Source organism: Eulemur rufifrons, chromosome 15 (assembly GCF_041146395.1).
Source record: "Eulemur rufifrons isolate Redbay chromosome 15, OSU_ERuf_1, whole genome shotgun sequence".
In the NCBI taxonomy this organism is placed as follows: domain Eukaryota; kingdom Metazoa; phylum Chordata; class Mammalia; order Primates; family Lemuridae; genus Eulemur; species Eulemur rufifrons.
In genome coordinates this window covers 3,644,787-3,668,750 of record NC_090997.1, presented here as the reverse complement: position 1 = coordinate 3,668,750, position 23,964 = coordinate 3,644,787, and the positions used below count along the sequence as shown (strand labels likewise).

At 56.3% G+C, this 23,964-nt stretch overlaps 4 protein-coding genes across 9 annotated transcripts; 1 reads left to right on the top strand and 3 right to left on the bottom strand.

The window, feature by feature from the left end:
* Nucleotides 1-4,504: 4,504 nt before the first annotated feature.
* RING1 (ring finger protein 1) lies at nt 4,505-8,665 on the bottom strand. The gene is made up of 7 exons (XM_069487312.1): nt 8,268-8,665; nt 8,034-8,168; nt 7,118-7,278; nt 6,776-6,991; nt 5,656-6,045; nt 5,220-5,493; nt 4,505-4,923 (listed from the first exon to the last, which is right to left on the bottom strand). The coding sequence occupies exons 2-7, from the start codon at nt 8,109-8,111 to the stop codon at nt 4,822-4,824; spliced, it is 1,221 nt and encodes a 406-aa protein (XP_069343413.1). The 5' UTR covers nt 8,112-8,168; nt 8,268-8,665; the 3' UTR covers nt 4,505-4,821.
* Nucleotides 8,666-10,069: 1,404 nt separating this feature from the next.
* Nucleotides 10,070-12,245, bottom strand: HSD17B8 (hydroxysteroid 17-beta dehydrogenase 8). Of its 2 annotated transcripts, XM_069487924.1 has the most exons (9): nt 12,180-12,245; nt 11,792-12,009; nt 11,563-11,679; nt 11,358-11,450; nt 11,170-11,255; nt 10,973-11,057; nt 10,726-10,768; nt 10,452-10,526; nt 10,070-10,263 (listed from the first exon to the last, which is right to left on the bottom strand). In XM_069487924.1, the coding sequence occupies exons 1-9, from the start codon at nt 12,229-12,231 to the stop codon at nt 10,247-10,249; spliced, it is 786 nt and encodes a 261-aa protein (XP_069344025.1). In that variant the 5' UTR covers nt 12,232-12,245; the 3' UTR covers nt 10,070-10,246. The 2 variants fall into 2 exon arrangements, with proteins under 2 accessions (XP_069344025.1, XP_069344024.1); XM_069487923.1 differs by lacking the exon at nt 10,070-10,263 and having other exon boundaries at nt 10,276-10,526; nt 12,180-12,244.
* Nucleotides 12,246-12,467: 222 nt separating this feature from the next.
* Nucleotides 12,468-16,048, bottom strand: SLC39A7 (solute carrier family 39 member 7). 2 transcript variants are annotated; one of them, XM_069488887.1, is made up of 8 exons: nt 15,977-16,048; nt 15,251-15,665; nt 14,993-15,161; nt 14,778-14,831; nt 14,482-14,646; nt 14,225-14,365; nt 13,833-14,029; nt 12,468-13,365 (listed from the first exon to the last, which is right to left on the bottom strand). In XM_069488887.1, exons 2-8 carry the CDS (start codon nt 15,659-15,661, stop codon nt 13,093-13,095), a joined length of 1,410 nt encoding a protein of 469 aa, XP_069344988.1. In that variant the 5' UTR covers nt 15,662-15,665; nt 15,977-16,048; the 3' UTR covers nt 12,468-13,092. The 2 variants fall into 2 exon arrangements, with proteins under 2 accessions (XP_069344988.1, XP_069344989.1); XM_069488888.1 differs by lacking the exon at nt 15,977-16,048 and having other exon boundaries at nt 12,485-13,365; nt 15,526-15,632.
* Nucleotides 16,049-16,196: 148 nt separating this feature from the next.
* Nucleotides 16,197-22,217, top strand: RXRB (retinoid X receptor beta). 4 transcript variants are annotated; one of them, XM_069488884.1, is made up of 10 exons: nt 16,197-16,669; nt 17,350-17,597; nt 18,107-18,263; nt 18,642-18,821; nt 19,983-20,155; nt 20,554-20,683; nt 20,860-20,992; nt 21,108-21,199; nt 21,527-21,632; nt 21,742-22,217. In XM_069488884.1, exons 1-10 carry the CDS (start codon nt 16,438-16,440, stop codon nt 21,887-21,889), a joined length of 1,599 nt encoding a protein of 532 aa, XP_069344985.1. In that variant the 5' UTR covers nt 16,197-16,437; the 3' UTR covers nt 21,890-22,217. The 4 variants fall into 4 exon arrangements, with proteins under 4 accessions (XP_069344985.1, XP_069344983.1, XP_069344987.1 ...); XM_069488882.1 differs by having other exon boundaries at nt 21,096-21,199; XM_069488886.1 differs by lacking the exon at nt 17,350-17,597 and having other exon boundaries at nt 18,210-18,263; nt 21,096-21,199.
* Nucleotides 22,218-23,964: the final 1,747 nt, after the last annotated feature.

Sequence of the window (23,964 nt, the reverse complement as noted above, 5' to 3'; positions counted from 1 at the left end):
GTTTCTAAGTTTTCCTGAGGTCTGTCTTGTGCGTCTTGCCTCACACAGCCCTGTTCTCCTTTCCCCACTCTCTCCTCCAAACTCCCCTGGCTCCTTCCTCTGGTTCCCATCTCCTCCCTCTCCCTTGCTTTCCCTTGGCCGCATGCCTCTGCCTGTTTTCGCCCTCAGTAAGAGCCCATCTGTGCAGCTGGGAAGAGCAGCCCCAAGCTGGGCTTTGTTCTTAGAGTTAAGTGCAAGAAGGGTTTTAGAAAGTCCTGGGGTCCCGAGAACAGGCCTGGTGAGGCCAGGAGTGGGCACAGGGAGGTGGCATCATAGGATACGGGTGCTGGTGTAGCTTTAAAAGAAAGACCCAGTAACCTCTGGGGGAAGTGATGGGTTGGGTGGGATTGGTGGGGGACTAGGATTTGATGGTGGGGTTTGCCATGGAGATCTCTGGAGATTAAGCTATCTCTTTAAAATGACCCCTTCAAGACAATCATGGGGAATCCGATCCATCCATGACAACAGCAGGTCTGAGACAGTCTGGTTAAATTTCTCAGATAGTGGACAGGAGAGGAGACAGTGCGCAGGGACCTTTTATTTATTTAAACAAGCAACAACAAATATATATATATATATATATATATATATATATATAAATATACATACACACACACACACACACACACACACAGATTCTTTTCTAAGAAAAGTCTTTTCCAGGCCTGGGAGCTCCTTCAGAGATCAGCACTTTGGCCTAGAGGGAGGTGGACCTGGCCATTCCAGCTTTAAGTAGGTCCAGGTGAGACACTCTGGCCACCCCATGTGGTTGCTCTGAAAGTCACTCTGGCTGGGGGTGGGGTGGGAGCTGCGCACCATTACGCCTCCCACAGGTGGAGGGCGTCTGTCACCAAGGCTGCCCTTCTGTCCTCCTCCAGTGCTTCAGGGTTGTGGGGGTGCTGCCACCGGGGCTGACTCCACTCTCTCTGCACTGTATGAGGCCTGGTGTCACGGCAGATGGGTAATCTGAGTGAAGTCACAGCCACGGAGGCCAGAGCAGCAGGGCCTGTCCGTGGTGTGGCCCTGGTGCTGCTGTGCCAGGTTGGAGTTGTGTCAGAAGCTGCCTGCGGGGTCGCCCCTGCGGACTTGCTGGTGCTGCCCCAGCCCCGAGCTCTGCCGGAAGCCCTTGCCGCACTGGCCGCAGTGGCAGGGCCAGTCCCACTGTGGTCCTGCTGCTGGTGCTGCCCCAGCCCCGAGCTCTGCCCGAAGCCCTTGCCGCACTGGCCGCAGTGGCGGGGCCAGTCCCACTGTGGTCCTGCTGCTGGTGCTGCAGGCTGGAGTGGCAGCCAGCGCCCTCGCCACACTGGGGCAGGGGAAAGGCTTCTCACTGTGTGCTGGGCTGCACAGTGGTGGGCCACTGCCAGTGCCCGGGGGAAGAGCAGACCAGAGTCGTAGCAGCTGTGGACTAGTGGGGACAGCAGCAGGGGAACCAAGTGGTGGGCCCACTGGTGGACCATGAACCAGGAGTGCTGGCTGAAGCCACAGCAATTCTCACTACACGGGTAGGCCATCTCCCCCATGGAGGCTGGGGTGGTCCCCTAGACCCCACCCACGGGTAGCACAGATATAGGGCAGCAGGCCAATAGCCTGTGTGTATGGGGGCATGCTGCAGCTGCCTAGAGCTCTTGGGAGAAGCCCTTGCCACACTGGCTGCAGTGACGGGGGCTCAGGCAGGTGTGTGCGGCAGTGCTGGGCCAGATTTGAGCTATGGGAAGAGCTGTGGCCACACTCGCTGAAGGAGTAGGATCTGTGTGGAAGTATTGGCACAGGGTGAGGTGGGCCCTTTAGCTGAAGCACTTCCCACATCTGGGGCAGGGAAAGGGCTCTGGGGCTCGGCTTCTGCATTCAGACACACGATCTGCTCTGGTTTGGGGTAAAGTGACAGGGGTGGGTGGGTGAGTGGTGGGTATGGTAAGGGGGAGAGAGGTTCCTCCTACATCTCCCCTAATCGCCCCCTCAAAGGCTCCTCTCTTTCTTTCTCCAGCTCAGTCTTACCTCCTGACCACCCTACCGGCCCACAGCCATTCTCCTGCTTGGGCCACCCTTCATTCAGGCTACAAGGAAAGGTGACATGTCATTGAGCTTCTTACTGCAGCGCTCTCAGCGTCATGTACACATCAGAGTCACACAGAGCCTTTTGGAAACACAACTGCTGCCCCCCCGCCCCCCGCCGGAGTTTTCATACAGCAGATCCAGGGTGGGGCCCAGCAATGTGCATTTCTAGCAAGTTCCCAGGAGTTCATGCTGCTAGTCCCGGATCCACACTGGGAGAACCACTGGCCTGTCAGGCATGTTACTTCACTTGTAGCATCTCATTAAATGCTCATGGCAACCTGTTATTCTCCCCATTTTGCAGGTGAGGAAACCGAGGCAAGACCCAGTGGCTCGTGCAGGTCACTCAGTTTGTAAACGGTAGAGGGAAGATTCGAACTCAGGTAGGTCTGACTCAAATACTGTATCAACCTTCCTTTCTCTACCCCACTCTTTTGCATTGTTAGCTATTCTAGTGTATCTTGTACCTCAACAAAATAGTAAAGTGCTCTTTTGTACACTTTGTATCTCTCATCTTGCCTAACCCAGTAATGCAGGCTTGACCGAGAGGGACTGAAGGATTTGAAGGAAATAATACCCCAGTGGAGCCAGGAGTGGAGCAGAATTGGAGCCCACCCCAGACTCAGATGCCTCCTTCTCCCGGCACTGGGGAAGGGGGATGCCTGGCCAGGCAGGAGTAGTTGTCTTTTCTTGGTGGATGGGTAGGGAAGACTTACCCAGGGCAACGGGTTCTTGTGTGTCTTCCACAAGGCGTGACCTAAATAAACAGCGCTGCCTGCGAAGTTCACGAAGTTCACGGTTACCGAGGGGTGGGCGCCAGAGCCCTCCAGCAGAGACTGGCAGGAGGGGAAATGAGGCCAGTGCAGAGAAGGGGATGGCCAGGCGACTGTGGCCACTGCCGAGCTGAGAGCGGAGACAGCGACCAGGGAGGCGGCAGGCTGTTCCAGACTGAAGCAAGGGGGACCGGCAAGAGACAGAAGAGGCTGTCAGGTCGGTCAGGGCTGGGAGAACGAGAAGAGGGAGGGGAGATGCTTCAGCCCCTGGAACTAGAAGAGAGGCCGGGTTAATTCCATACTCTAGCTTCCAACTCCGTATCGCCCCCGACTCCTCCGCACCTGCTTCTCTACTTTGAAACTCCAGGGGCAACGCCCACCTGCTTCCTGCCCCAGCCTCCCAGGAGCGTCACACCCCCTGGATACTTGGGATCCCAGAGGAGGGGAGTCAGGATCACCGGTTCCAGGGAGGCGGGTGTAGAAAGGGCTCCTACAAGGGTAGAAGTGAGTGTTTACTTCTGCAGGCCAGGAAGCTCCGGGGGTGACCAGCCAGGTCACCAGGTCTGCAGTACTTGCGGGGGCTGGAGGATGCCTGCCAGCATCTGTGGTATCGAGGGTACCAGGGACGAGGGGAACAAACGAGAACTCCCAAGGGTGGTGCAGGGTGCCCTCGGGTCGGCGGGCGGCCGCCTAGTCTGCGGAACCAGGAGGGCCAGGAGGGCTTCACCCGCACGGCCTGCTCCTCTGCCAGAGAAAGAACTGAGCGAGGGGGAGGCATTTGGGGCGGGTGGGGTGAGGGCTCCAAGGGCAGCGGAAACAGGAAGTGAGGCTTGTGGCATTAGTCCCATCTGGAAAAGCAATTTGTCTCCCCCTGGCCCCTGCACTGCCCTGGCCGGGAAGCACAGTCGTGCCCCTCTGTCCCCCAGCCCGGAGCTCGTGGCCCGCCCGCGGAACTCCAAGCCGAGGTTGCAGCCGCGGTTTTCCATTCCGCCCCCACCGCTCCGCTGTCAGCCGGCCCGACGAGCACGAAACGGCAACTCGGGCGGCCCTCCCTCCGCTCAGCGCCGCCGGCCGGCACAGCGGCGCGGCCCTGAACCGCAGTCCCAGCCCTGCCTGCCCTGCTCAGAGAGGTGGCGCGAGGGGGCTGCAGGGACGTCGAGCAGGGAGCGAGTCTCCCTGCCCGCTCCCTCCTCCCGCCCTGGCTTTTTTGTTTGTTTTTTTTTTTTTTTCCACGCAGCTACAGAAACCAGCTCTTCGCAGGGATGAGTAATTTCCCTTCGGAACATCACGGTCCAGTCCGTGTCTACAAACATGCCTTTCTCTTCTGAGCCACTTTCCTGCGTTCCCTTTGCATTGGAACCACGGATTTAAGTCTGGGCAATTCAGGTTTTAGGAGGCAAGTTTGGGATCTGACTTCACACCTCTCCGTTCTTCCTCCTCTCCCCCAGCTTCACGCATGTTTCTGTCCTCGTCCGTGTTTGCCAGTTTGGAGGTTCCGAAAGAACATGGTGAATAACCTCGGACATTTTCTCCCCATTTCCAAGGCTAATCCTACGTGATTTCTAGGCTTCCCTTCTCAACCTTTTTTCTTTTTTTTTTTTCTTGTATACCCCCGGTAAACAGAGACACAGCACTGCAGGTTTTAAAGAGGAGAAAAAAGCACATTTGTTGTTGGTGGGAGGGAGTAAAGGGAAGGGCTCTTTGCTTCCCCACGCCTTGTATAGATGGGTGGCCGGGGGCAATAGAAAAGGCAGCAGATGGGGGCGTGTGCCTCGCTCTGTACAATATAGAAGAATCTGATATAGATACTTTGTATAAAAGCCACTTGTCCTCATTTGTGTCCTCTTGCTGGCTGGCCGGCGGGGGGGGGGGGCAGTGGGGGACAAAAAAGCTGGGGTGATGGGCCAGGACACAGGGACATCCCATGGTCTCCATCCTCTGGCTGTCCCTTCTGGGGTCACTTTGGATCCTTGGTGGGGGCATAGCAGAGCTCCAGTGGCCGAGACACCTTCCAGAACTTCTCATTCACCAGCTCCAGGGTCAGCGAGCCATTCAGCGTCTAGGTAGGGGGTAAAAGGGAGAGGGAGGGGGCAGACAGAACAAAGTTGGAGAAGATGGAAAAGGAAATGGATGAATGAGAGGCAAAAGGTGACCAAGGGAGGAGGGAAGGAAAAAGGAATAATACAAGGGACAGGGCAAAGCAGGAGCACACGGAGAGATGGGAGAAGGGCATGGAGGATGCAGAGGGAGAGAACAGGGCGGATGAGTTCCGCGGTCAGGCTCCTGGTTCTGTGTGGCCCCAGCCCACCCTTCTTGCCTTCCCCCTCTCATACCACTGCCCTCAGAGGCTCTCACCGTGAATGCTCCGCCTCCAGGTGCAATGTAGATGGTGTACTGTTTTTCACTGACGCCCTCCAGGCTGGGCAAAGCAGGCTCCTCAGGACCATCACCTCCTCCAGCACCTCCACCCTCCCCACCACCCCCATCAGGTCCCCCAGTGTCAGAGGCACCCCCACCAGGCCCTCCTGGCTCCCCCGCCTCTTGCTGCTGCCGCCGCTCAAGGGCAATGCGCAGGGCCAAGTACTTGGAGAGATGGTCTACTGTGGCATTCCCAGTTGTCTTCACATACCTGGAGTGGAAGAAAAGGCCGGTTTAGAGCACAGGAAGCCTCAAATGAAGAAAGGAGGTAGGGGCTTTCGAAAAGGGCTGGGTTTGAGAAAAGCCCACTTCTGATGGAAATCTCTGTGATCTTTGGTTTCTCAGTGGTCTGGGGAAAGACAGGGCTCCTCACCTAGTCTGGCAGTATTCTCCCTTCTCCACGAGCAGAGGGTGGGGCCGGAACACGAGCTCAATTTCTCCACCTGGCTCCGGGGGACTGGGGGCCCCAGGAGGGCTTGGGGGGCCCAGAGTTCCCCCTCCCAGGGTCCCTCCCCGGTCACCAGAGTCTTCAGAACCGGCGCCCCCACCCACCCCACCAGTGCCACCTCCTCCTGTCCCTACACTGCTCCCCCCTGCACCCCCTCCACGGGGTCGCTTGGGAGCAGGGCCTGGGGCAGAGTCAGGGGCAGAGTCTGAGCTCACGTCCTCTCCATCCCCCTCACCCTCCCCAGGCTCTCCTTCCCCCCCACTCATCGTTGTGGTCTGATCTGACCCGGGCATCGGCCGCCTCACACGCTGGGCCCTGTAGAAGCAAGTGGTTAAGGTTAGAAAGCATCAAGGATAAGATCTTAGATTTTAAGCTTCAGAGAAGTAAGAGATCAGGGAAATCCTAATGACAATACCTAATATTCATTAAACATTAACTATGTGCCAAGTGCTCTGCTAAGTGTTTTGCACCGATCCCCTTACCTAACACAACAAATCCTACGATGCAGGTAATTATTTCTGTTTTATGGCTGAGGAAACTGAGGTTTAGCGAGGTTAAGTAACTTGTCTGAGATCACAGGCCCTCTCCTGTCAAAGTATGGTCCAAGAACTAGCATCACCTGGGAGTTTGTGAAAGGTAGACCCTCAGGCCCACCTCTAGATCTACTGAATCAGAGTTTGCATTTTTAACAAGACCAACAGGTAATGTGGGTTCACATTAAAGGCTAAGTGATGCTGGCCTAGGAAGTGAGTGATTTAATACCCCCCAGCAGTATGAATCCAGAGCTTATTCTCAAAATCACTCTACTGTTCTAACTTCTAGAAAGTCAGAGGATAAACTATATTTTTCTTAAGAATAGCAGTGCCAGTTGCTTACTACGAAGCTGCAATTTACATCCATGATTTGCAGGCCTAACGATCAGGCCGTGCTCAGCTCTTAGGATGCTGAGGCTTAGAAGCTGGCAGGCAGTAAAGACAGTACTAGGAATCTGACCCACAGACCCGTCCCACTAGTCCTGCTTCTGCCTCTCTCCTGACCCCTGCACCTGTGCATGGCCTGCATGCGCAGCCCCTCCTCGATGCTGGAGCTCAGTGCCTGCTGGTTGTGCAGGCGGCTGAGGCGGATGAGCACTCGGTCCTGGTGGGCTTCATATTCCTCCCGGCTGGGATAGATTTTAGAGATCAGGGCATCAAAGTTGGGGTCTGGCCGTAGGGATCGCTTGGATACCAACTTCTTGCGACAGGTAGGGCACTCCTTGTTCCTGGAGTAGGAGAAAGGAAGTCCTGAGCCATCAGTCCAGGGAAGTGGAGCCTAGGCTGAACCAGGACCAGAGAGAGGGTCCAACTCCATACCCCTCACCCCCTCTCAACCATGGCTCTCGAGTTACCCGCTCCGCAGGGCTGTGACAATGCAGTCAGAGCAGAATCGGTGGAGGCACTCCTTGGTGGTCATTGTATTCTTCAGCATGTCCAGGCAGATAGGGCACATGAGTTCTGAATGCAGCGACCGAGGGGAAACCGCAATCTCTGTGCCATCCATGATGGCTTCCTAGAGGCACCAGTGAGTGGGAAGGTGGCGTGGGTTGCGGGGAAAGGAGTTTTTAGAAACCAGCAGTCCATGAAATAAGCGTTTTGTGAAATACAGTGAGATGGCAGAATCTGGGTATCCATGCTGGCCACTAGAGGAGGATGGGAATTCAGAGAAAGAGGGGGCCATTGACTTGGACAGAATAGAGAACAGAAAGGAGTAGTATCCATTAACTAAGAGTAGCTTTGGAATATGAGGATCTGAGGTTTGGTGAGAGGCCTAGGGGTGGGGACAAATCTGTGGTTTGGAGAAAATTTATTCAATAGAAGTTCTTAAAGTGTGGTTCTGGTACTACTTATATCAGAATCCCCTAAGGTGCTTGTTACAGATGCAGATTCTGAGGCCCCATCCCGCTACTGAATCAGAATGTTAGGGGGCATGAAGATCGATTTTTAATAAACTCCCAAAGTGAGTCTTATGTGCACTGACCTATGATGCTGAACTGAGGAACACGAAGGTTATTTCTGTGTCTGTTTACTATCTTTCAAATGAAGATAGTAATACTCTACCTCTCTGGCAGAGTTGTTTTGAGGATTAAATGAGTTAAATGTGAAAGTGCTTCGGAAAGATTAAGGTGATTCAAAGGTAGGACCAGGGAGTCTGGAATCGAGCAGGGCTGAATAGAGCAAAGGATGAGAAAGAGGCTGTGTGATGGGGTCCGTGGATTGAGGGGTTTGGGGGGAGGGGGTAAGCTGGGAAAGGAGAATCCCTGTCACCTGCGGGGTCCGATGCAGCTCGTACAAACTCAGTTCCCACGTTTTGCTGGCATTCTGGGCATTCGCCGGCGTCGTCATGGTGACCAGGCACAGACACCCACCAGGGCTCCGCTGCCGCGGAGGAGGAGAGGAAGGCTGGGGAGGTGGGGAGGAGGGTGTTAGGGGGGCCGCCCTCGCGCAGACCCCGCCCCTCCAGCGGCGCCCCTCTCCGCCCCCGCCTCCGCTGCCCCTCACCCGGCTCCGGGAGTCCGCACTCCCGCTGCCGCCGCGCCTCTCTCGAGGCCCGGGCTCCTGGGCCGAATTCGCTCGGTCCGCAGCCGCTGCTCAGACAGCAGCTCCAGCCGCCGCTGCCGCCATGGCCCGGGCGCTGGGGCCCTACGTCACTTCCGTCTGCCCCCCCCCCGGTCCCCCGCAGGCGGAGACGTCATCCGCCACTCGCAGCGCGGGTGGGACGGGACATGGACGCTGGGGTTCTCCCACCCACGAGACGCGCCCGCCCCACGTGAGGAGCCGACGTCCCGTGAGTCCTGCGCCACGTGGAGACCACGGCCTCCGCCCCCGGCCTGGCAGCGTCGCGCGGCCAACAACCTTGGCCACCGTTCCATACCCGATGCCCCCACGCGGGGCCTCCGCTCCGGGGGCGGGGCCTGGGATCTCTCAGACCCCGGGAGGGGACGGAGGGCTCGGGAAACGGGCCATCTCCCCGACTCTTGAGTCCCCTGGCGGCCCTGAGGATCACCCTTCCACCCACCCCCAACACACACAACTTCTCGGAAACCCCAGCCCAGGATCCCGGGGGGGAAAAGCTGCGAAAGATCCTTTGCCGCTTTAGCCCTACAGTCCTGTGAACGCAACTAGGTCCAGATGTACCCAGGATCCCCCTTATCACCGTGGGGACTTGCTCCACCCTCCGCCCTCCGCTTTGGGTCTCCCTGGACCTTCCAACCCGCTCTCCCCCTCGAGGTTTGGGGGCGGCGGCTCTGGACGTCCAGACTCAACTCTCGGCCGGAGCCAAAGACTCGAGAATTGCGTTTGGACAATCAAGAGCCGCGGCCCGCGGCGCGGGAGGGAGGCGCACGGGAGGGACGGGGAGACGGAGACACCACGCGGAAGCAGGGACACACACAAGATGGGGCCCCCATGGGGGGGGGGGTGAGTGTGTAGGTGGGAGACACAGGGGCCGAATGTCTGGAGTGGGAAGTGGGCAGAAGCCTCTTCCAGGACTCTCGAGTAAAGGAAGGGGACAAGGAGGAAAGAGAAGAGGAAGGGGTAGAGCGATCCTCATTGAGGGTAGGGGATGGGGTGGGGGAGACCGTGGTGGATGTCCTGTCCCCGCCAGCCCGAGCTAGGGCTCCCTTACTTGGGCTGCAGCTGCCAGGGGGTGGCTTGTCTCTGAAACAAGGCAGCAATGGGTCCCCTTGCCCCCCACCCCAGTTCCCCCCTACTTCCCTGTCCTCTCCTTCAGTCCGTGGCCAGTCCTTATGTGGGAGCCAGAGTCGATTAGCGCAGACCCCCTCCCCTTCCTCCTCCTCCTCCCAACCCCCTCCCTTCTGCTCTCCTCCAGCCCCTTTCATCGGCTGGTTCATTCCCCTAATCCTGGCCCCCTCCCCTAATCCCCCCATCCGACCCCAGGCCGGCTGCTGCTATTGTAAGGTGGAGAGAAAGGGGTGGGGTGACTCAGAGAAAAGAGAGGGGTGGGGGAGGGCCACCTGTTCCAAGACCCCCCTCTCAAGGCCAGACTGGACACCACGATGGGGCCATGAACAAATCACCTTTGGGGACCATAAGGACCCAGGGAACTGGGGGGTGAGGAGTGGTGCTGAAGAAGCAGTGGAAGGGGGTGATGCAGAAACCCCTCCCTCCAAAAAGACCTAGAGTGTCATGCATACACAGTGACACACACTCTTTCCTCTCACACCCGGCGGCGGGGGTTGCCCTGGGAGACCAGGCAGTGAAAGGGAACAATCCTTCAGGAAAGGGACAGGAGGGGGAGGTGGGGAAGGGTCTGAGAGCTTGGACACAAGAAGAACCGGAGGTGGCAGGGAAGAGGATTTGGAATTTATTAGGGTCACAAGCACCCCTGCCTCCCATATTCAGCATTCCTGAGCCATACACTGCCACCCCTTTTGTAGCCTGGGAACTTAGAGTCCTCATCAGCAGGAGGCTGAGCAGAGTGGTGGGGGAGTAAGCAGAGTCCAGGGTCCTTGAGGCAGTTACATGAAAAGACCTCCTGGGAGGGCAGAAACATTTGCACAGATGCATGGGTGGAGAGACAAACGGCTGGGGGGAGCCCATTTCTGTCCCTGGCCTCAGGAACCTCTGCCCTTCCCACAGTGGCTTCAGACTCCCCTCGCTTGCTTTCTCATATAGTCTGGGTTCCAGTTCTCTGCCCTCTCTCTCCCCATGCTGGCCTCATACCAGTGACTTCCACTGAGGCCCCTGTGATGTATCCACTGTCTTCAGATGCCAGGAATGCGACCACATCTGCCACATCTATGGGAATGGTGGGGAGAGGGCACAATCCTACTTACTCCCACAGACATAAAGTAGCCATCATCTCCCACTGAAGACATCCCCTCCCCCAAACACACACACATACACACCCCAACCACCAGTCTCTCAGAAATACCACAAACCTTGAGCTCTTCATTTAGGCACCCTCCCCAGGCCCTCCTCCCTACTCAGTGCTCACCCTCAGGGTCCCCCATGTGTCCCATCGGGATCATTCTGGTCACCTGTAAGGAAACGCTCGTGTGTGGCTGAAAGTTTCTTTTATGGATTTTTTGAAAACTTAGTCTGTGACCCTTTTTTGTTTTCATGCCTCACACATTTATTGAATACCTACTGTTTGCCAGGCACGATGTCCAGCATTCTCTCTCTGTGAAGCCCAGAGAGGTTGGGTCTCTGAATGATTCTGCCTTCCACCCACAGCCTCCTACCTTGTCCAGCACCTTCTGTGGCACTTTCTGTGTCATGGGTGTTGCAATGAACCCTGGGAGGACAGAGTTGCAGCGGATCCCATGTCTGTGGGAAGGAGAGTGACTGCTTACTCTGGAGAGGGCTAAACACTGACCGTCCCCTTAGACCCACACGTGCCTCAGCAAAGCTCCCCAGCACCCCCAAGCATGTGACCAACCGTCCAAGCTCCCGGGCTGCAGTCTGGGTCAGCCCAATCACTCCAGCCTTGGATGCGGCATAGTTTGTTTGCCCCATGTTCCCCACCTATGGGTGAGTCAGAGATCTGGGATGAGTCAGGAGTCTCAAGGAGGGGCTCTTCTCTCTATGCTCACTTGGCTGGCTGACCTTGTCCCAACTCAACCTGACCTTTCCTACGATGCTACTGATGTTGATGATGGAGCCATGACAACCACTGGACACCAGGGCTTGGGCTGCAGCCTGAGTGACTAGGAAGATGCCCTGGCAGGAAACGTTAACAAGGCAGAAAAGATCAGCTGGGGTGACAGCCCTCCTCCAACTGCCTCCCCAGGCTGGGGAGGCGGGCAGAAGTCACAGGTTCAGAGGTCACCACCTTGAGGTTGACAGCTATGACTTTGTCCCAGTCATCCTCAGACATGTGGAGCAGAAACTCATCTCGGGTGATGCCCGCACAGGACACAACGACAGATGGCGGGCGAGAGAAGCAGGCCTATAGGAGGGGTAGGTTACACACCAAAAACAAAAAACAAAAAACACAAAGAGCCGGGAGCAGTGGAGGCAACGTTATAGCTTTAAAGGGGGCAAGGTTGCCTGGCGTTCACCTGCACTTGTTCCAGCAGGAGCCTGGCGGTCCTGGCCTCAGACACGTCACCCTGGAAGGCAGCGTGGTTCCCTCCGGGCGCCCCCTCCTTGCTCCCCGGCCCGCCCAGCAGCCGCACGGTCTCCTGTGCTGCTGCCCCGTCCAGGTCGCAGGCGGCCACGGCGGCCCCCTCTCGAGCCAGGCGCACACTGACCGCCCGGCCGATGCCGCTACCCGCACCTGAGGTAGGAGACAACGCGCGGGGTGGGGGTGGGGGGGAGTGGGCAGGGGTCAGAGGTCACGGGACGCAGAGTTAGTAAAATTTAGACAAGGGGCCAGAGGTTACAGCGGCCGCGACCCCTGACATCACTCCGGCACCCCAACCCGCCCTCAGAGAGCACCCCCTCAACCTGTGACCAGGGCCAGCGCGGAGCGGAGCCTGAGCGGGAGCCGAGTCGCCATCGTGGGCTGCGGGTGGGCGGGCACCCCCGCACCGAGCCAATCCGAGCGGAGAGAGGGCGAGGCTAAGGCAAAGCCGGAGCCAATCGCAGCCCAGGCAGACTTAGGCCATCTGCGGCCACCTCCGCTGGCCGACCTCCCACCGCGGGGGCGTGGCCAGACACAACCGCTTGGGGGCCCGCCGGGGAGTCGGGGAAGACAAGGGCCCCATTCCCCCACAAAAAGACAAACACTGCATGTGGGGTGGAAGATCCGAGGACTTTATTTCTGGTCACCACCCTCCCCTTCGATTCAAACACAGTGATATAAAAAGAATAGAAACAAACAAAAAAAAAATCAGGCCATGAAATCACCAACTAACCCTCTCCCCATCCCCCCAAATCAGGACACACGATTGATGTTTAATTGATGTTTATCCCAGACTCCTCCTGTTACCCCCTCTGCCCAGGGCTCTGGTCTTCCCTGAAGCCCCCACCAACTGGTGGGAGTCATGGAGGGACCCTGGAGAACCCTCTGCATAGCAGCTTGGTCCTCTGAGAACAGGTAGGGTAGGGGACACCAGGTAGGCTGCCATCACCCCTCTCCCTTCCAGCCTTCTTCATGGACCCATTTAGCTCTCCATACCCCACAACATGGTCAGGCAGTGCCCAACACTGTGGTCCCTCTGGCCTCTCATTCTCACCTCTACAGCCCCAGTAAGACTGCCAAATCTTGAAGGCCCTAATGCCAATGTCACCATTCTCCTAGGTTACAATTCCTTCCTTTGGCAGATGTCCCAGGCCATGGCCTCCAACTTCCACAGACCCCTGACCTGGAGTTAGGGGCAGACGTTTGGGACAGGGGTGAGGTGGTTTATCCCACCTCTCACTCGAGGTGGGCAATCAGCACCATCATGACGACACCCCCCAGCAGCCCCAGCACCTCCAGAAGGGATTGCAATGGCGACGCCTCCCTCAACAGCTCAGGCAACACAGACACAGTTGCTACGTAGATAAAGCCACCTGCAGTGAATGGCAGGACCCAGCCAGGACCTGCACCACCTGCAACTTCACTGCCTATGGCCCCTCCTTCAGTCAGAAGGGCACAGGCTGTGCCTGCCAGTGCCCCTACTGCTGTCAGTAGTTGTAGACGCATCGCCTGGTGGGCAGAAAAGAGAGAGAGGCACTCACCAACAGCTAAAGATTATTAGTGGTTTAGAAGTGGTTAGTGGGGTACAGATATATAGATGTAGGGTATGTGTCTTTGGAAAATGAAAAGCAAGGTAAAAGGGGGGATGTAGAATAGACAATTTCTGAAAAATCTTATAGATCAAAGAGGTCCTTTCCATAAACCTTCTGATGCAGTGGGGGGTGTGTGCGTGTGTGTGTGTGTGTGTGTGTGTGTGTAAGACCCCCATAAACCATTTCGATGGTTTACAGACCAGTTTAAGAAATACCAAGCTATGGGACAAAGAAAACAGAACTTCTTCTCCATCGTTTCTACAGGATTTGTTGTCAATGACAGTATGACTTGTTTGAACTAATGCGAGGCAGTTTTGGGTTTTGGGTGAGTGAGCAGAAATAAAGGGTTTGAGGCAACCATGTTTGATAGACATTATCACCAACCTGCTTTTTGCTGCAGCCAGATTGGACCAAGATGGCAAAATCCCCAACTTCATGGGGCACTTCATGTAGCAGGACAGTCATTGTGGTCAGGATCCCCAGCCCCCGGCCCCCTCGAAAAGAAGCACCAATGGCCAGACCATCTGTGAAGTTGTGTGCCAAGTCAGCAGCCAGATTCAGGTACCCAGATACACGCAGGTCTTGTATAGGACAAGAAGACAAAATGATCAGAGGCATCCACCACCACCAGTCCCAGTCCTGGCCATTCTCCCATCTCTCCTCAGAGTCCACTTCACACCCAGCCCCTCAGTGTTTCCCAGACAGCTGTCTGTCGTTACCCATGGCCCATATTGCATGTGATTCATGATAATGCTCACCAATCCCCGGGCCCTTACCTGAGCCTGTTTTTTCTTCTTCAGGGTTCTGAGGTTGCACTGGCCCATCTTTGGGTACTGTGCTCCCTCCTCTCCTCTTCCGCAACCCCCCTGCTTCCTTTTCTTCTTCCTCTGAGCTCTGTTTCTCCTTTGAAGAACACTCTGAGAGAAGAAAGGAGTTGGTCAGAGTGGGGAACAGAGATCTTGACATATTCTCTCCCTTCTGAGAGCCATAGGATGAGGGGATTCTGAGGCAGGAAGGTTGTTTTTGGGCTCACCCTGTCTTCCATGTCCATGACTTCCACGTGCGTGACCATGAGTGTGTCCATGTCCGTGACTATGTCCATGTCCTCCTTTCACATGCCTCACAAATTTCTCCACCACAAGAAAGGCAACAATTCCACTGAGAACCCATAGTCCCACAGACAGAATGGGGCCCTGGCCTGGGAATGGAGGCATTGAGACATTAAAGGAGATGTGGATTCCAGACTCCTCCTCAAGTGCAGGAGGTGAAAAATAGAAAGAGAAAGACCTCTAGCACCCCAACTCCTGTCCCCATCTCTCTCTTTCTCACCACTGTGGGAATGTCCATGCCCAGGCTGCTCCAGAGGGTGGTGAGAATGAGGTTCTGGAAGGGAGAAAAAAAACCAGATCAGCGAATACCTGATCCATAGGGTGTAGTACATTTGGGTGAGCATTGGAAGGTCAGGGATTACAACGGAAAAAGAACCCTTTTTCCCCAAAGAATAAAATAGGTTAAGATTTGGGTAAAAGTCAGAGGTTACTTACCCAGAGCATGAGGGATAAGGTGAAGGAAGGCATCCCCCAGGAGCCCACCAGAAGCAAAACTGAGCAAGATCTGGAGTAGAGAGCGATGCCGGGGAGAGTTTGACTCCACAGGGATAAGGAAAAGGACAAAAAATGGAGCTGCAGAGATGAGCACTGTGGCCCCCAGTGCCTGGTGAGGGAGAGTCAAGGGTCAAATAGTGCGCAGTTTTCCAACAATCCAGAACCAGCTCCTCTCTCCCCCATCCCCTGGGGACTCACATAGGCCCAGAGGGTGACAGTGTCCAGGTCCTGCTTGATGCGTGGAGCCCCAGACTCCCCATAGCCTCCATGGCTATGCTGATGGTCATGTCCATGTTCTCCGTGGTAGAATCTCTCATGGGAGTGGCCATGACTATGGCCATGGTGCAAATCCTCATGTGAATGTCCATGGTCGTGACTATGGGTATGCCCATGCCAGATGCTCTCATGAGTGTGGCCATGGCCATGGGCATGGCTGTGGCCATGGTGGAAATCCTCATGTGAGTGTCTGTGGCTGTGGCCATGGAAGTCCTCTTGCAGGTCCTCGTGCGGGTCGCCATGACCCCCGTGTCCGGCCACCAGCAGCCCCAAGGCTGCCCAGGTCAGCAGTCCCACGGCCACCCAGTGGGGGGCCCTCAGGTCTCTGGCCATCACGCTGACCAGAGGGACAGAGACAGTGACTCCACTTGACCCTCAACTCTATACCTATGCAGGGTCCGCTTTATTCCAATCGCTCCCTCTGTCCATCTCTATGGGCCGCTCCCCAATTCCATTATGTCCCCACCCACATTGTTCCCAAGACTCTCGTTCACTTTATCCCGAACCCCCTCCCAGATGTTGGGCCCCTGGGACACCACTCTATACTTTGACCCACCACTTTACAAACTTCTGGGCCCTCGTCTCTATGACCCATTAGGTGGGGAAAAGGCCTGGAAAGGACCGTAGGGAAAAGCAGGGAATTCTCACCGGCTCGGGATCCTTTCCTTTCCCGGTTTGCTCGGACGTGGCAGTCCCACCTTAAGCTCCCGCGAGAACAGGAAGTTCCGTTCTACCTTCGTCCTGATACCTTTACCAATATGGTGGCACTCCGGTAGCGGCGAAGCCACCCTGCCCTGACGCGCGTGCGCAAGCGAGGAGGTTATTTGAGGGGAGGGTGGGCGAGGCGGGCTAACAGGCCAGAGGAGACCGCCTCCTCCGTTTCCAACTAGACGAGGGGGCGGGAACTAGCGCCGAGACTTCCCGTCTGTACAAAGATGGCTGCCACATCGGCGCTGTCATTTTGGTACAGAGCAGAGCAAAGAGCTTAATTCGACCTGATCCGGGCCAGAGTCGTTTTCTCAGGGCCTTCCTCGTGCTCAGCTAGTCCTCCGATCAATCCTTGGGAATCCCTTGTACCTCTTCGGTATCCCTACACTCAGCCAGCGATCATGTCTTGGGCCGCTCGCCCGCCCTTCCTCCCCCAGCGGCATGCCGCAGGGCAGTGTGGGCCGGTGGGGGTGCGAAAAGAAATGCATTGTGGGGTCGCGTCCCGGTGGCGGCGGCGACGGCCCTGGCTGGATCCCGCGGCGGCGGCTGCGGCGGCGGCGGCCGGAGAACAACAAACCCCGGAGCCGGAGCCGGGGGAGGCTGGACGGGACGGGATGGGCGACAGCGGGCGGGGTGAGTGTCCTAGCGGACGGGCAGGCAAGCTACTGACCGCGTTATCTGCAACCCCTCCCCCCACTCTCCCCCGATGCTCTTTCCTTGGCGCTCCCGCCCCCTTGTTTGTAAACACGCGTCCCCTCCCTCCCGAAGGCTTTAGCGCCCTCCTCCCCGGGGCGGGGCGGGGAGGGGGGAGCTTCCGCCCTCCTAGCCTTGGCCGCTTGAGGCCCTGTGCACCGTAGGTCCCAGGCGTGGGAAGGACACGACTCCGCTTGAGCTTGAGGACTTGGGACGTTTGAAGGCAGATCCTGCGTCCTAGAAGGGGTCTCTTCCCCTTATCTCTTTCCTCTGCACGCCTCAGCAACCCTGCTATAAGCTGGGAATGGAGGGGTTGTATGGTCCACCCCACGTGCTGCCCCACCCACGAGACACGTCTGGCTTGGGGTGACCTGGCATTTATTGAGGCGTTTGGCTTGGAATTTTACCTCACCTGAACTATCCTCCTTTCCTTTGTCAGCCCCGATCTCTTACCACAGTTAGGAGTTACACTGGATTTGGGGACGGGTGCTGTGGGCTGGGTATGGGCAGGGTGGGGTATTAGAGAATTAAAGTCTCCAGTGGATGATCAATGACTCATTTTCTCTTTTTGTCTCTCCTGTCTTTGTGTGTCTCTGTGCCTCTTTGTACCCCTCTCTCAGACTCTAGAAGTCCAGACAGCTCCTCCCCAAATCCCCTTCCCCAGGGGGTCCCTCCCCCTTCTCCTCCTGGGCTACCCCTACCCCCTTCAGCAGCCTCATCCCTTGGAGGCTCTGGGGTGCCACCCCCACCCCCTATGCCGCCACCCCCACTGGGCTCCCCCTTCCCAGTCATCAGTTCTTCCATGGGGTCCCCTGGTCTGCCCCCTCCAGCTCCCCCAGGATTCTCCGGGCCTGTCAGCAGCCCCCAGGTGAGAGGTTGTGACCCACTCAACTGCCTCTCCACTTTTACTTCCTTGTTTTCCTTATAACCCCAGATCCTTGTGTGAACTTCCCCATGGCCCACTGACCTTCCAGTCATCTAATCTTGGCAGGCCTGTGGTCCTTGTGAGACCCCTTGCCCTTCCTGAGGTGACTGATCTTTCAGTGCATGCTTCCTCCCAACGCTATAAAAGAATCCCAGTGTTCTTGATATCCTATTGATCTATCTGTGATTTTCTGCCCTTTTGGTCCCATCTGCTCTTCTAAGACACATGTCCTTCAGGGCCACTGTGTTGCAGTTTCAAAGGGAAACTGTTTATACCTGTTCTCTTTGGGGTTGTGTTCCAGGGGTGGCCCTTCACATAGACTGCAGTGTAAATAATGCCCTCTGGGGGCATTGCAGGGCCCTGCCTAGTGGTAGGGTGTGATTTCCATCATTTCTGCAAGATTCTCCCTCCCAATGAGTCTTCCTGTGACTTCCCTATTTCCCCCATCCCAGATTAACTCAACAGTGTCGCTCCCTGGGGGTGGGTCTGGCCCCCCTGAAGATGTGAAGCCACCAGTCTTAGGGGTCCGGGGCCTGCACTGTCCACCCCCTCCAGGTGGCCCTGGAGCTGGCAAACGGCTTTGTGCAATCTGTGGGGACAGAAGCTCAGGTATGGGGCTCAGAAGATCAGCAGAGAGGAAGAAAGAAAGAGTCTGGGACATTTGCCATCACCTGTGGGATTGCCAAAGGCTTATGGGGTTGGGTCAGAGCATGTTACCTGGGGGAGGCCTGATGAGAGTAAGGAGCCTGAAGCTCAGATGTGGGACGGGGTGGGGGTTGATCAGAGGGAAAAGGGGGCTATTAGAGGGTTTCTGAACAGTGAGGAGAGTGGGGTTAGATTATCCCCCACTTCCTGGTTCCCCGGCTGTGTATTTGGCAAACACAGGAAGATTTAAATTAAGTTTTGCTGGGGGTCAGAAATTGGCACTCTTGCTTAATGGTGAAGGGATCTCCATGCAACCTTCTTAATTCTCTTCTCCACATATAGGCAAACACTACGGGGTTTACAGCTGTGAGGGCTGCAAGGGCTTCTTCAAGCGCACCATCCGCAAGGACCTCACCTACTCTTGCCGGGACAACAAAGACTGCACGGTGGACAAGCGCCAGCGCAACCGCTGTCAGTACTGCCGCTATCAGAAGTGCCTGGCCACAGGCATGAAGAGGGAGGGTAAGGACCTCCCACCCAGGCTACCTAGACCACAGGCCCTTTCTCTCACACCCCATTCAATGGGAGAGGAAGGAGGAGGGGCCAAGGAAAGGGGAGATTGAAGGAAACCCCATGCTCTGTATCTCTTGGGAAGGCCTACTGTTCTCTCTCCCCTCTAGAGGGCGATATTTGATTTCTCTTTCCCCTCCTCATCAGCTCTTCTCCCTGGTACTCTGCTCTGGCCTTTGAGTTTCCTTCTTAATGGTTCTGCCTGTGTGGCCTGTACCTATGACTCCTCCCCAGTCTGGTCATAGGGTAGGATAACTTTTCCTCACCCATAATGGGATTTTTTATCTCCCCTTCTCTAATCTGAATAGTCCCTCCTCTCCTTGATCCCATGTGCCTTCTCTGGTCTCCATCTCCTGTTATCTGTGGTCTTTGCTGTGACTTTTGGGACACTACACTCTTATAAGCTATAGATTTTACTGAAGATCTCAGGACTTGCCTTCCCTCTTCTGTGTTTCTATCCTGTCCTCTTAAGCAGATCCAAAGTTCTGAGAGAGACATTTTAGAGAGTATCTTGGTCAAACCCCTCATTTTAGAGAAGATGAGCCTGAGGCCTGGCTTTCCCAAGGTCATGCACAAAAGAGTGGTAGGACTGGGATGAGAACTCACATCTCTGAAGACCCAGGCCAACGCCCCTTTTACTGACTATTTTGTTGAGTGAGAAGAGCACAAGATTTGCAGTCAGGCACACTTGGATTCATTTGTGTGACCTGCCGTGTATTGTGTGAACGTAGACAAACTATTTAATCTGTTTGAGTCCCATGTTCTTCATCTTGAAAATGGGAATGAGCTCACAGCATTGTTATGATGTTTGGATGAATGTTAAACTGTGCTTAGCATGTTTCTTGGCATGTTTTTTAGCATGTAGTAGGCCTCCATTTAAATTCCTCCCTAATTCCTTTACCCTCATCTTCCCTTCTTGACTTATTTATCTGCCCTTTTATAACCACTGCCTCCAGGCTTCCTCCAGTCCACTGTTTCTAGTGACTTCCCCAATTCCTATAAATATCTCTCAAGGGCCATGACACCCTGATAAGGCCCTAAGGATATTTGTGGAACCCCTTCATGGCTGGCTGCTGATTTTCCATTTTTTCTCCGCCCCCCCTCCCCCCACAGCGGTACAAGAGGAGCGTCAGCGGGGGAAGGACAAGGACGGGGATGGGGAGGGGGCTGGGGGAGCCCCTGAGGAGATGCCTGTGGACAGGATCCTGGAGGCAGAGCTTGCTGTGGAGCAGAAGAGTGACCAGAGCGTTGAGGGTCCTGGGGGAACCGGGGGTAGCGGCAGCAGCGTGAGTGATGGGGCTAATCCACTCTTCTTCACGATGGGGGTTTGGGGGAGGGAATCCAGGTCTGTTCTATGTCCCCTCCCCCTCCCTTCCCCTCACAACCCTCCTAACATTGCTTGGGACTGGAAGTGTGGCCAAACAAGATCTTTTAAACACCCGAAGCGGGTGTGATTGCTCCCCTGTCCCCACTCCCAAAACAACCCACTGGCAGGACCACAGGCAGGTCTGAAATAAGTAATCATCTACACTAATGCCAGAAGAGAAGTCTGACTTACAGGGATTGGTTTAGTTGGGGCTTGAGGGAAGACTATATATAAGGAAGGGGTGTCAAAAGCTTCTTATGAGGAGGCTGCCAGTATACCTCCAGACCTTCCATAACTCCTACCCTCTGTCCCCTGCAGCCAAATGACCCTGTGACTAACATCTGTCAGGCAGCTGACAAGCAACTATTCACACTTGTTGAGTGGGCGAAGAGGATCCCACACTTTTCCTCCTTACCTCTGGATGACCAGGTCATATTGCTGCGGGCAGGTCAGTGACCTTGGATCTCTTTGACCTCCTGACCTTTAGTGACCCCAGTGGCCATACCTTGCATACTGAGGGAGCCAAGCTAGCTGACCTGGCCACCTCTTTTCTTCTTCTCTTCCACTGATGTGCTTTGAATCCCATGGCCTTATCTCTGTCCTGACCCTTGCTGTCCCACCCAGGCTGGAACGAGCTCCTCATTGCCTCCTTCTCCCACCGATCCATTGATGTTCGAGACGGCATCCTCCTCGCCACAGGTCTTCACGTGCACCGCAACTCAGCCCATTCTGCGGGTGTGGGAGCCATCTTTGATCGGTCAGTGGCCCTCGACTGGGCAGGCATATTGGTAGAAGGGGTGGGGCTATAGGCTGGTCCGTGTCCAAGGCTGGCTGAGCTGTGACCTTTGAGTGACCTGCAGGTCCCTCTCCAGGGTGCTGACAGAGCTAGTGTCCAAAATGCGTGACATGAGGATGGACAAGACAGAGCTTGGCTGCCTGAGGGCAATCATTCTGTTTAATCCAGGTAAGAGGAGGATTACCCTTATCTCTCAAGGCCAAGGCAACCTTGGAGCCTCCTCTTCTCCAGAGACTCCTAAGTTACCCAACTATCCCCTCAGTAAGACCCTCAACCCGGAAATCTCCCACCTACCCGAGGAAAAACCCACATTTACTGATACATTCCCTTCTGACCCTATCCCACAAACCCAGTGGGCCCTGCTTCCCTTGCCAGGCATCTGGTAAAAGGCAAGCAGGTGGAACCCAAAAGGGGCGTCCTGTGGGCCACATCTACTGTCTGTTCTGATTTGATTTGTCTTCCTTCCTCTTCCTCGTCTCTTCCCTGCCATCCCAGATGCCAAGGGCCTCTCCAACCCCAGCGAGGTGGAGGTACTGCGGGAGAAAGTGTATGCATCACTGGAGACCTACTGCAAGCAGAAGTACCCTGAGCAGCAGGGACGGTGAGATGGAGTCGTGGGGACCGAGGTGCCCATGGGAGTGGGGAGTGCCATGAGGGTGTGTTCAGGCCCTGTGTGCTTCCAGCTCTCACTCCTCCCACCTCCACCCTAGGTTTGCCAAGTTGCTGCTCCGTCTTCCTGCCCTCCGGTCCATCGGCCTTAAATGTCTAGAGCATCTGTTTTTCTTCAAGCTCATTGGCGACACCCCCATTGACACCTTCCTCATGGAGATGCTCGAGGCTCCCCATCAGCTGGCCTGAGCCTAGACCCAAACATGGTGCTTCTCACACTTGAGGAGCACACAACCAACAGGGACTCCAAGCCCTGGGGCAGGGTGGGAAGGGCCACGTTACCAGAACCTTGGGGTGAGAAGTACAGGCAAAACCAAGACCTCCAAGGGGATCCAAAAACCCTCCAAGAGATTTGCTTGATATCCCAATTTAGAGGGGACCCCAGGTCCCTGTGAGGACTGGACATCTCCTTTCAGTGGCCTTGAGTCTCTGAATGTGTTGGGGTTTCCCATGATCTGGGGTGATTTCTCACCCCCTGGCCTTCCCCTGGCACAAAGCACTGGCCCTGCTTCTGGGACCTTGCTTCCCTCTCATCTTGCCTCACTTTGCTCCCCATCTGAAAAGAAGAAATGGGGAACTCCCCCAGGGATGGATATTGGGGGGCAGGCCCCCCAAACTGATAGACATGGGAGTAGGGCTCTGACAGGCCTCTCTCTTCCCAAACGTGGCAGATGGGCACCTCTCTGGAAGAGGGAGGGCCCTGTCACTGTCTCCTGTCTAATGTCCCCTTTTACACGTCACCTCCTGCAGTCAGACTGAAAAATAAAAAAGGTGGTGGTGGTGGTGAAGGGGCTGGTGGACATGTAGGAATGATCTGCTATTTTTAATTTCCTCTGAGGATAGAGACTTGCAGTTAGACTCAAAGAAGTACTGTACTTTCCCAGGTTGACTAAGAAATGCCAGTGGTGGAGGTGGGTGTTTGGGAAAGGCAGGGCCCTGAGATGGTCTGTCCCTGGGGCTCTCCAAGCACTGGCCTTCCCAGTTCTCCCCCTCTCCTATCTCTTCCTGTCTAACTTGTGGAAGGGGCCTGGGCTGTGACAACAGGACCTGGCAGGGGATGGTTTGGTGAGTGCAGTCCCCAGCCCTTCCCTTCACAGCTCTCCCCCAGCCCTGGGCACACAGCATAGGCTGGGGACACATGATCCTGGCCTGAGAACTGAGGGGAGGTGGCCAGCCCACAGAGATGGGGTGCTGGGGCTGCATGATTTTTGCCCTGCGTCTCTTCTCTTTGGGGTTCGTCTCCCCTCTCTTTCACTCACACATAAAATCGCTTTCAAATTAAAATCCGTGTTTCTGGACTGAAGTGACTGTATGGGCATGGGCTTGGGGGTGGTATCCGGTTGGGAGCTTAGGACGCGCTCCCTCGACGCCGGCGCTGAGGTTCCCTGGGGCTGGAGAGGCGGCGCAAGGTGGGGGACACAAGGCGAGCTTTGTCGGGGAGGGGGGAAGAGGGTGTGCCAGGCTGGGGGCGGGGCCGGCCGGCGGAGGAAGGGGGGCGGCTGGTTCTCAAAGGCGCCTTGTTCGCTCGTGCCCTGCCAGCGCCAGCGGGCGGCGGCGCCTCGGCTCGCTCAGGCCCTCGCTCCGGCCGCGCCGCGGGCTCCGGGCAGACCCGGCGCCGTGCCCGTTTGTGGGGGCGCGCTGGGCGCCAAGCGCAGCGGCCTCCTCAGGCGCTGCCGGCTCGGAGGCGCCCCACGTCCTTGAGTGACCCCATTTCCCTGGACCCTTGTAGAGTCCACTGCTCCCTCTTCTCACCTCTGCTCCCTCGCACCTGGGCTCTCGGGCTCCCTTACCTCACCCCCCCATTTTCCTCTCCTTGGACCTATCCTGTTTGTTGGTCGGGGGGGTCTCTGGCCTCTGCCCCCAAGCAGGCTCCCTCTGCTCGGTGGAACCGCCCTCCCCCCGCCGTGGTCGCTATCTATAGCCTTGTCTATAAATACGCCCCGGCCCGCTCTGTAATTACGTGGGGCGGGGCGAGGGAAGTAATTGTGGAGACCTGATTATGGGTGGGGGTGGGGTGGCGACCCCCAGGCCCGCCTCTCTCCTCCCACTGTGCCCTCAATCCCGCCCCAGATTTTGCAGAAAGGGGGCTCTGGGCCCCTAAGGGGGAGGGGAAAGGGGGGCAGTGACCGGCCGTTTGGGTCCTAGAAAAGGAAGGGGCTAGGGAAGATCTATTGGGGTTCCCGAAAAGAGAATCTTAGCGTACAAGCCATTGAGTCCCCGCAAGGAGCAGAGAACAGTCCGAGGGTCTGGGAGGGAGGAGGGGA

Coding starts and splice junctions, on each gene's coding strand:
- SLC39A7 (XM_069488887.1), bottom strand. CDS start 15,661: ATGGCCAGAGACCTGAGGGCCCCCCACTGGGTGGCCGTGGGACTGCTG. Junction 15,162..15,250: donor CTGTCACCCTCTGGGCCTAT/GTGAGTCCCCAG, acceptor CTCCCTCACCAG/GCACTGGGGGCCACAGTGCT. Junction 13,366..13,832: donor CTGGCTGCAGCAAAAAGCAG/GTTGGTGATAAT, acceptor TCTGCCCACCAG/GCGATGCGTCTACAACTACT.
- HSD17B8 (XM_069487923.1), bottom strand. CDS start 12,231: ATGGCGACTCGGCTCCCGCTCAGGCTCCGCTCCGCGCTGGCCCTGGTC. Junction 12,010..12,179: donor CGCGCTGGCCCTGGTCACAG/GTTGAGGGGGTG, acceptor CTCCTACCTCAG/GTGCGGGTAGCGGCATCGGC. Junction 11,680..11,791: donor TCCTGCTGGAACAAGTGCAG/GTGAACGCCAGG, acceptor CCCCTCCTATAG/GCCTGCTTCTCTCGCCCGCC.
- RING1 (XM_069487312.1), bottom strand. CDS start 8,111: ATGACGACGCCGGCGAATGCCCAGAATGCCAGCAAAACGTGGGAACTG. Junction 7,279..8,033: donor AGCTGCATCGGACCCCGCAG/GTGACAGGGATT, acceptor TGGTGCCTCTAG/GAAGCCATCATGGATGGCAC. Junction 6,992..7,117: donor GTCACAGCCCTGCGGAGCGG/GTAACTCGAGAG, acceptor CTCCTACTCCAG/GAACAAGGAGTGCCCTACCT.
- RXRB (XM_069488882.1), top strand. CDS start 16,438: ATGTCTTGGGCCGCTCGCCCGCCCTTCCTCCCCCAGCGGCATGCCGCA. Junction 17,598..18,106: donor GGCCTGTCAGCAGCCCCCAG/GTGAGAGGTTGT, acceptor CCCCCATCCCAG/ATTAACTCAACAGTGTCGCT. Junction 18,822..19,982: donor CACAGGCATGAAGAGGGAGG/GTAAGGACCTCC, acceptor CTCCCCCCACAG/CGGTACAAGAGGAGCGTCAG.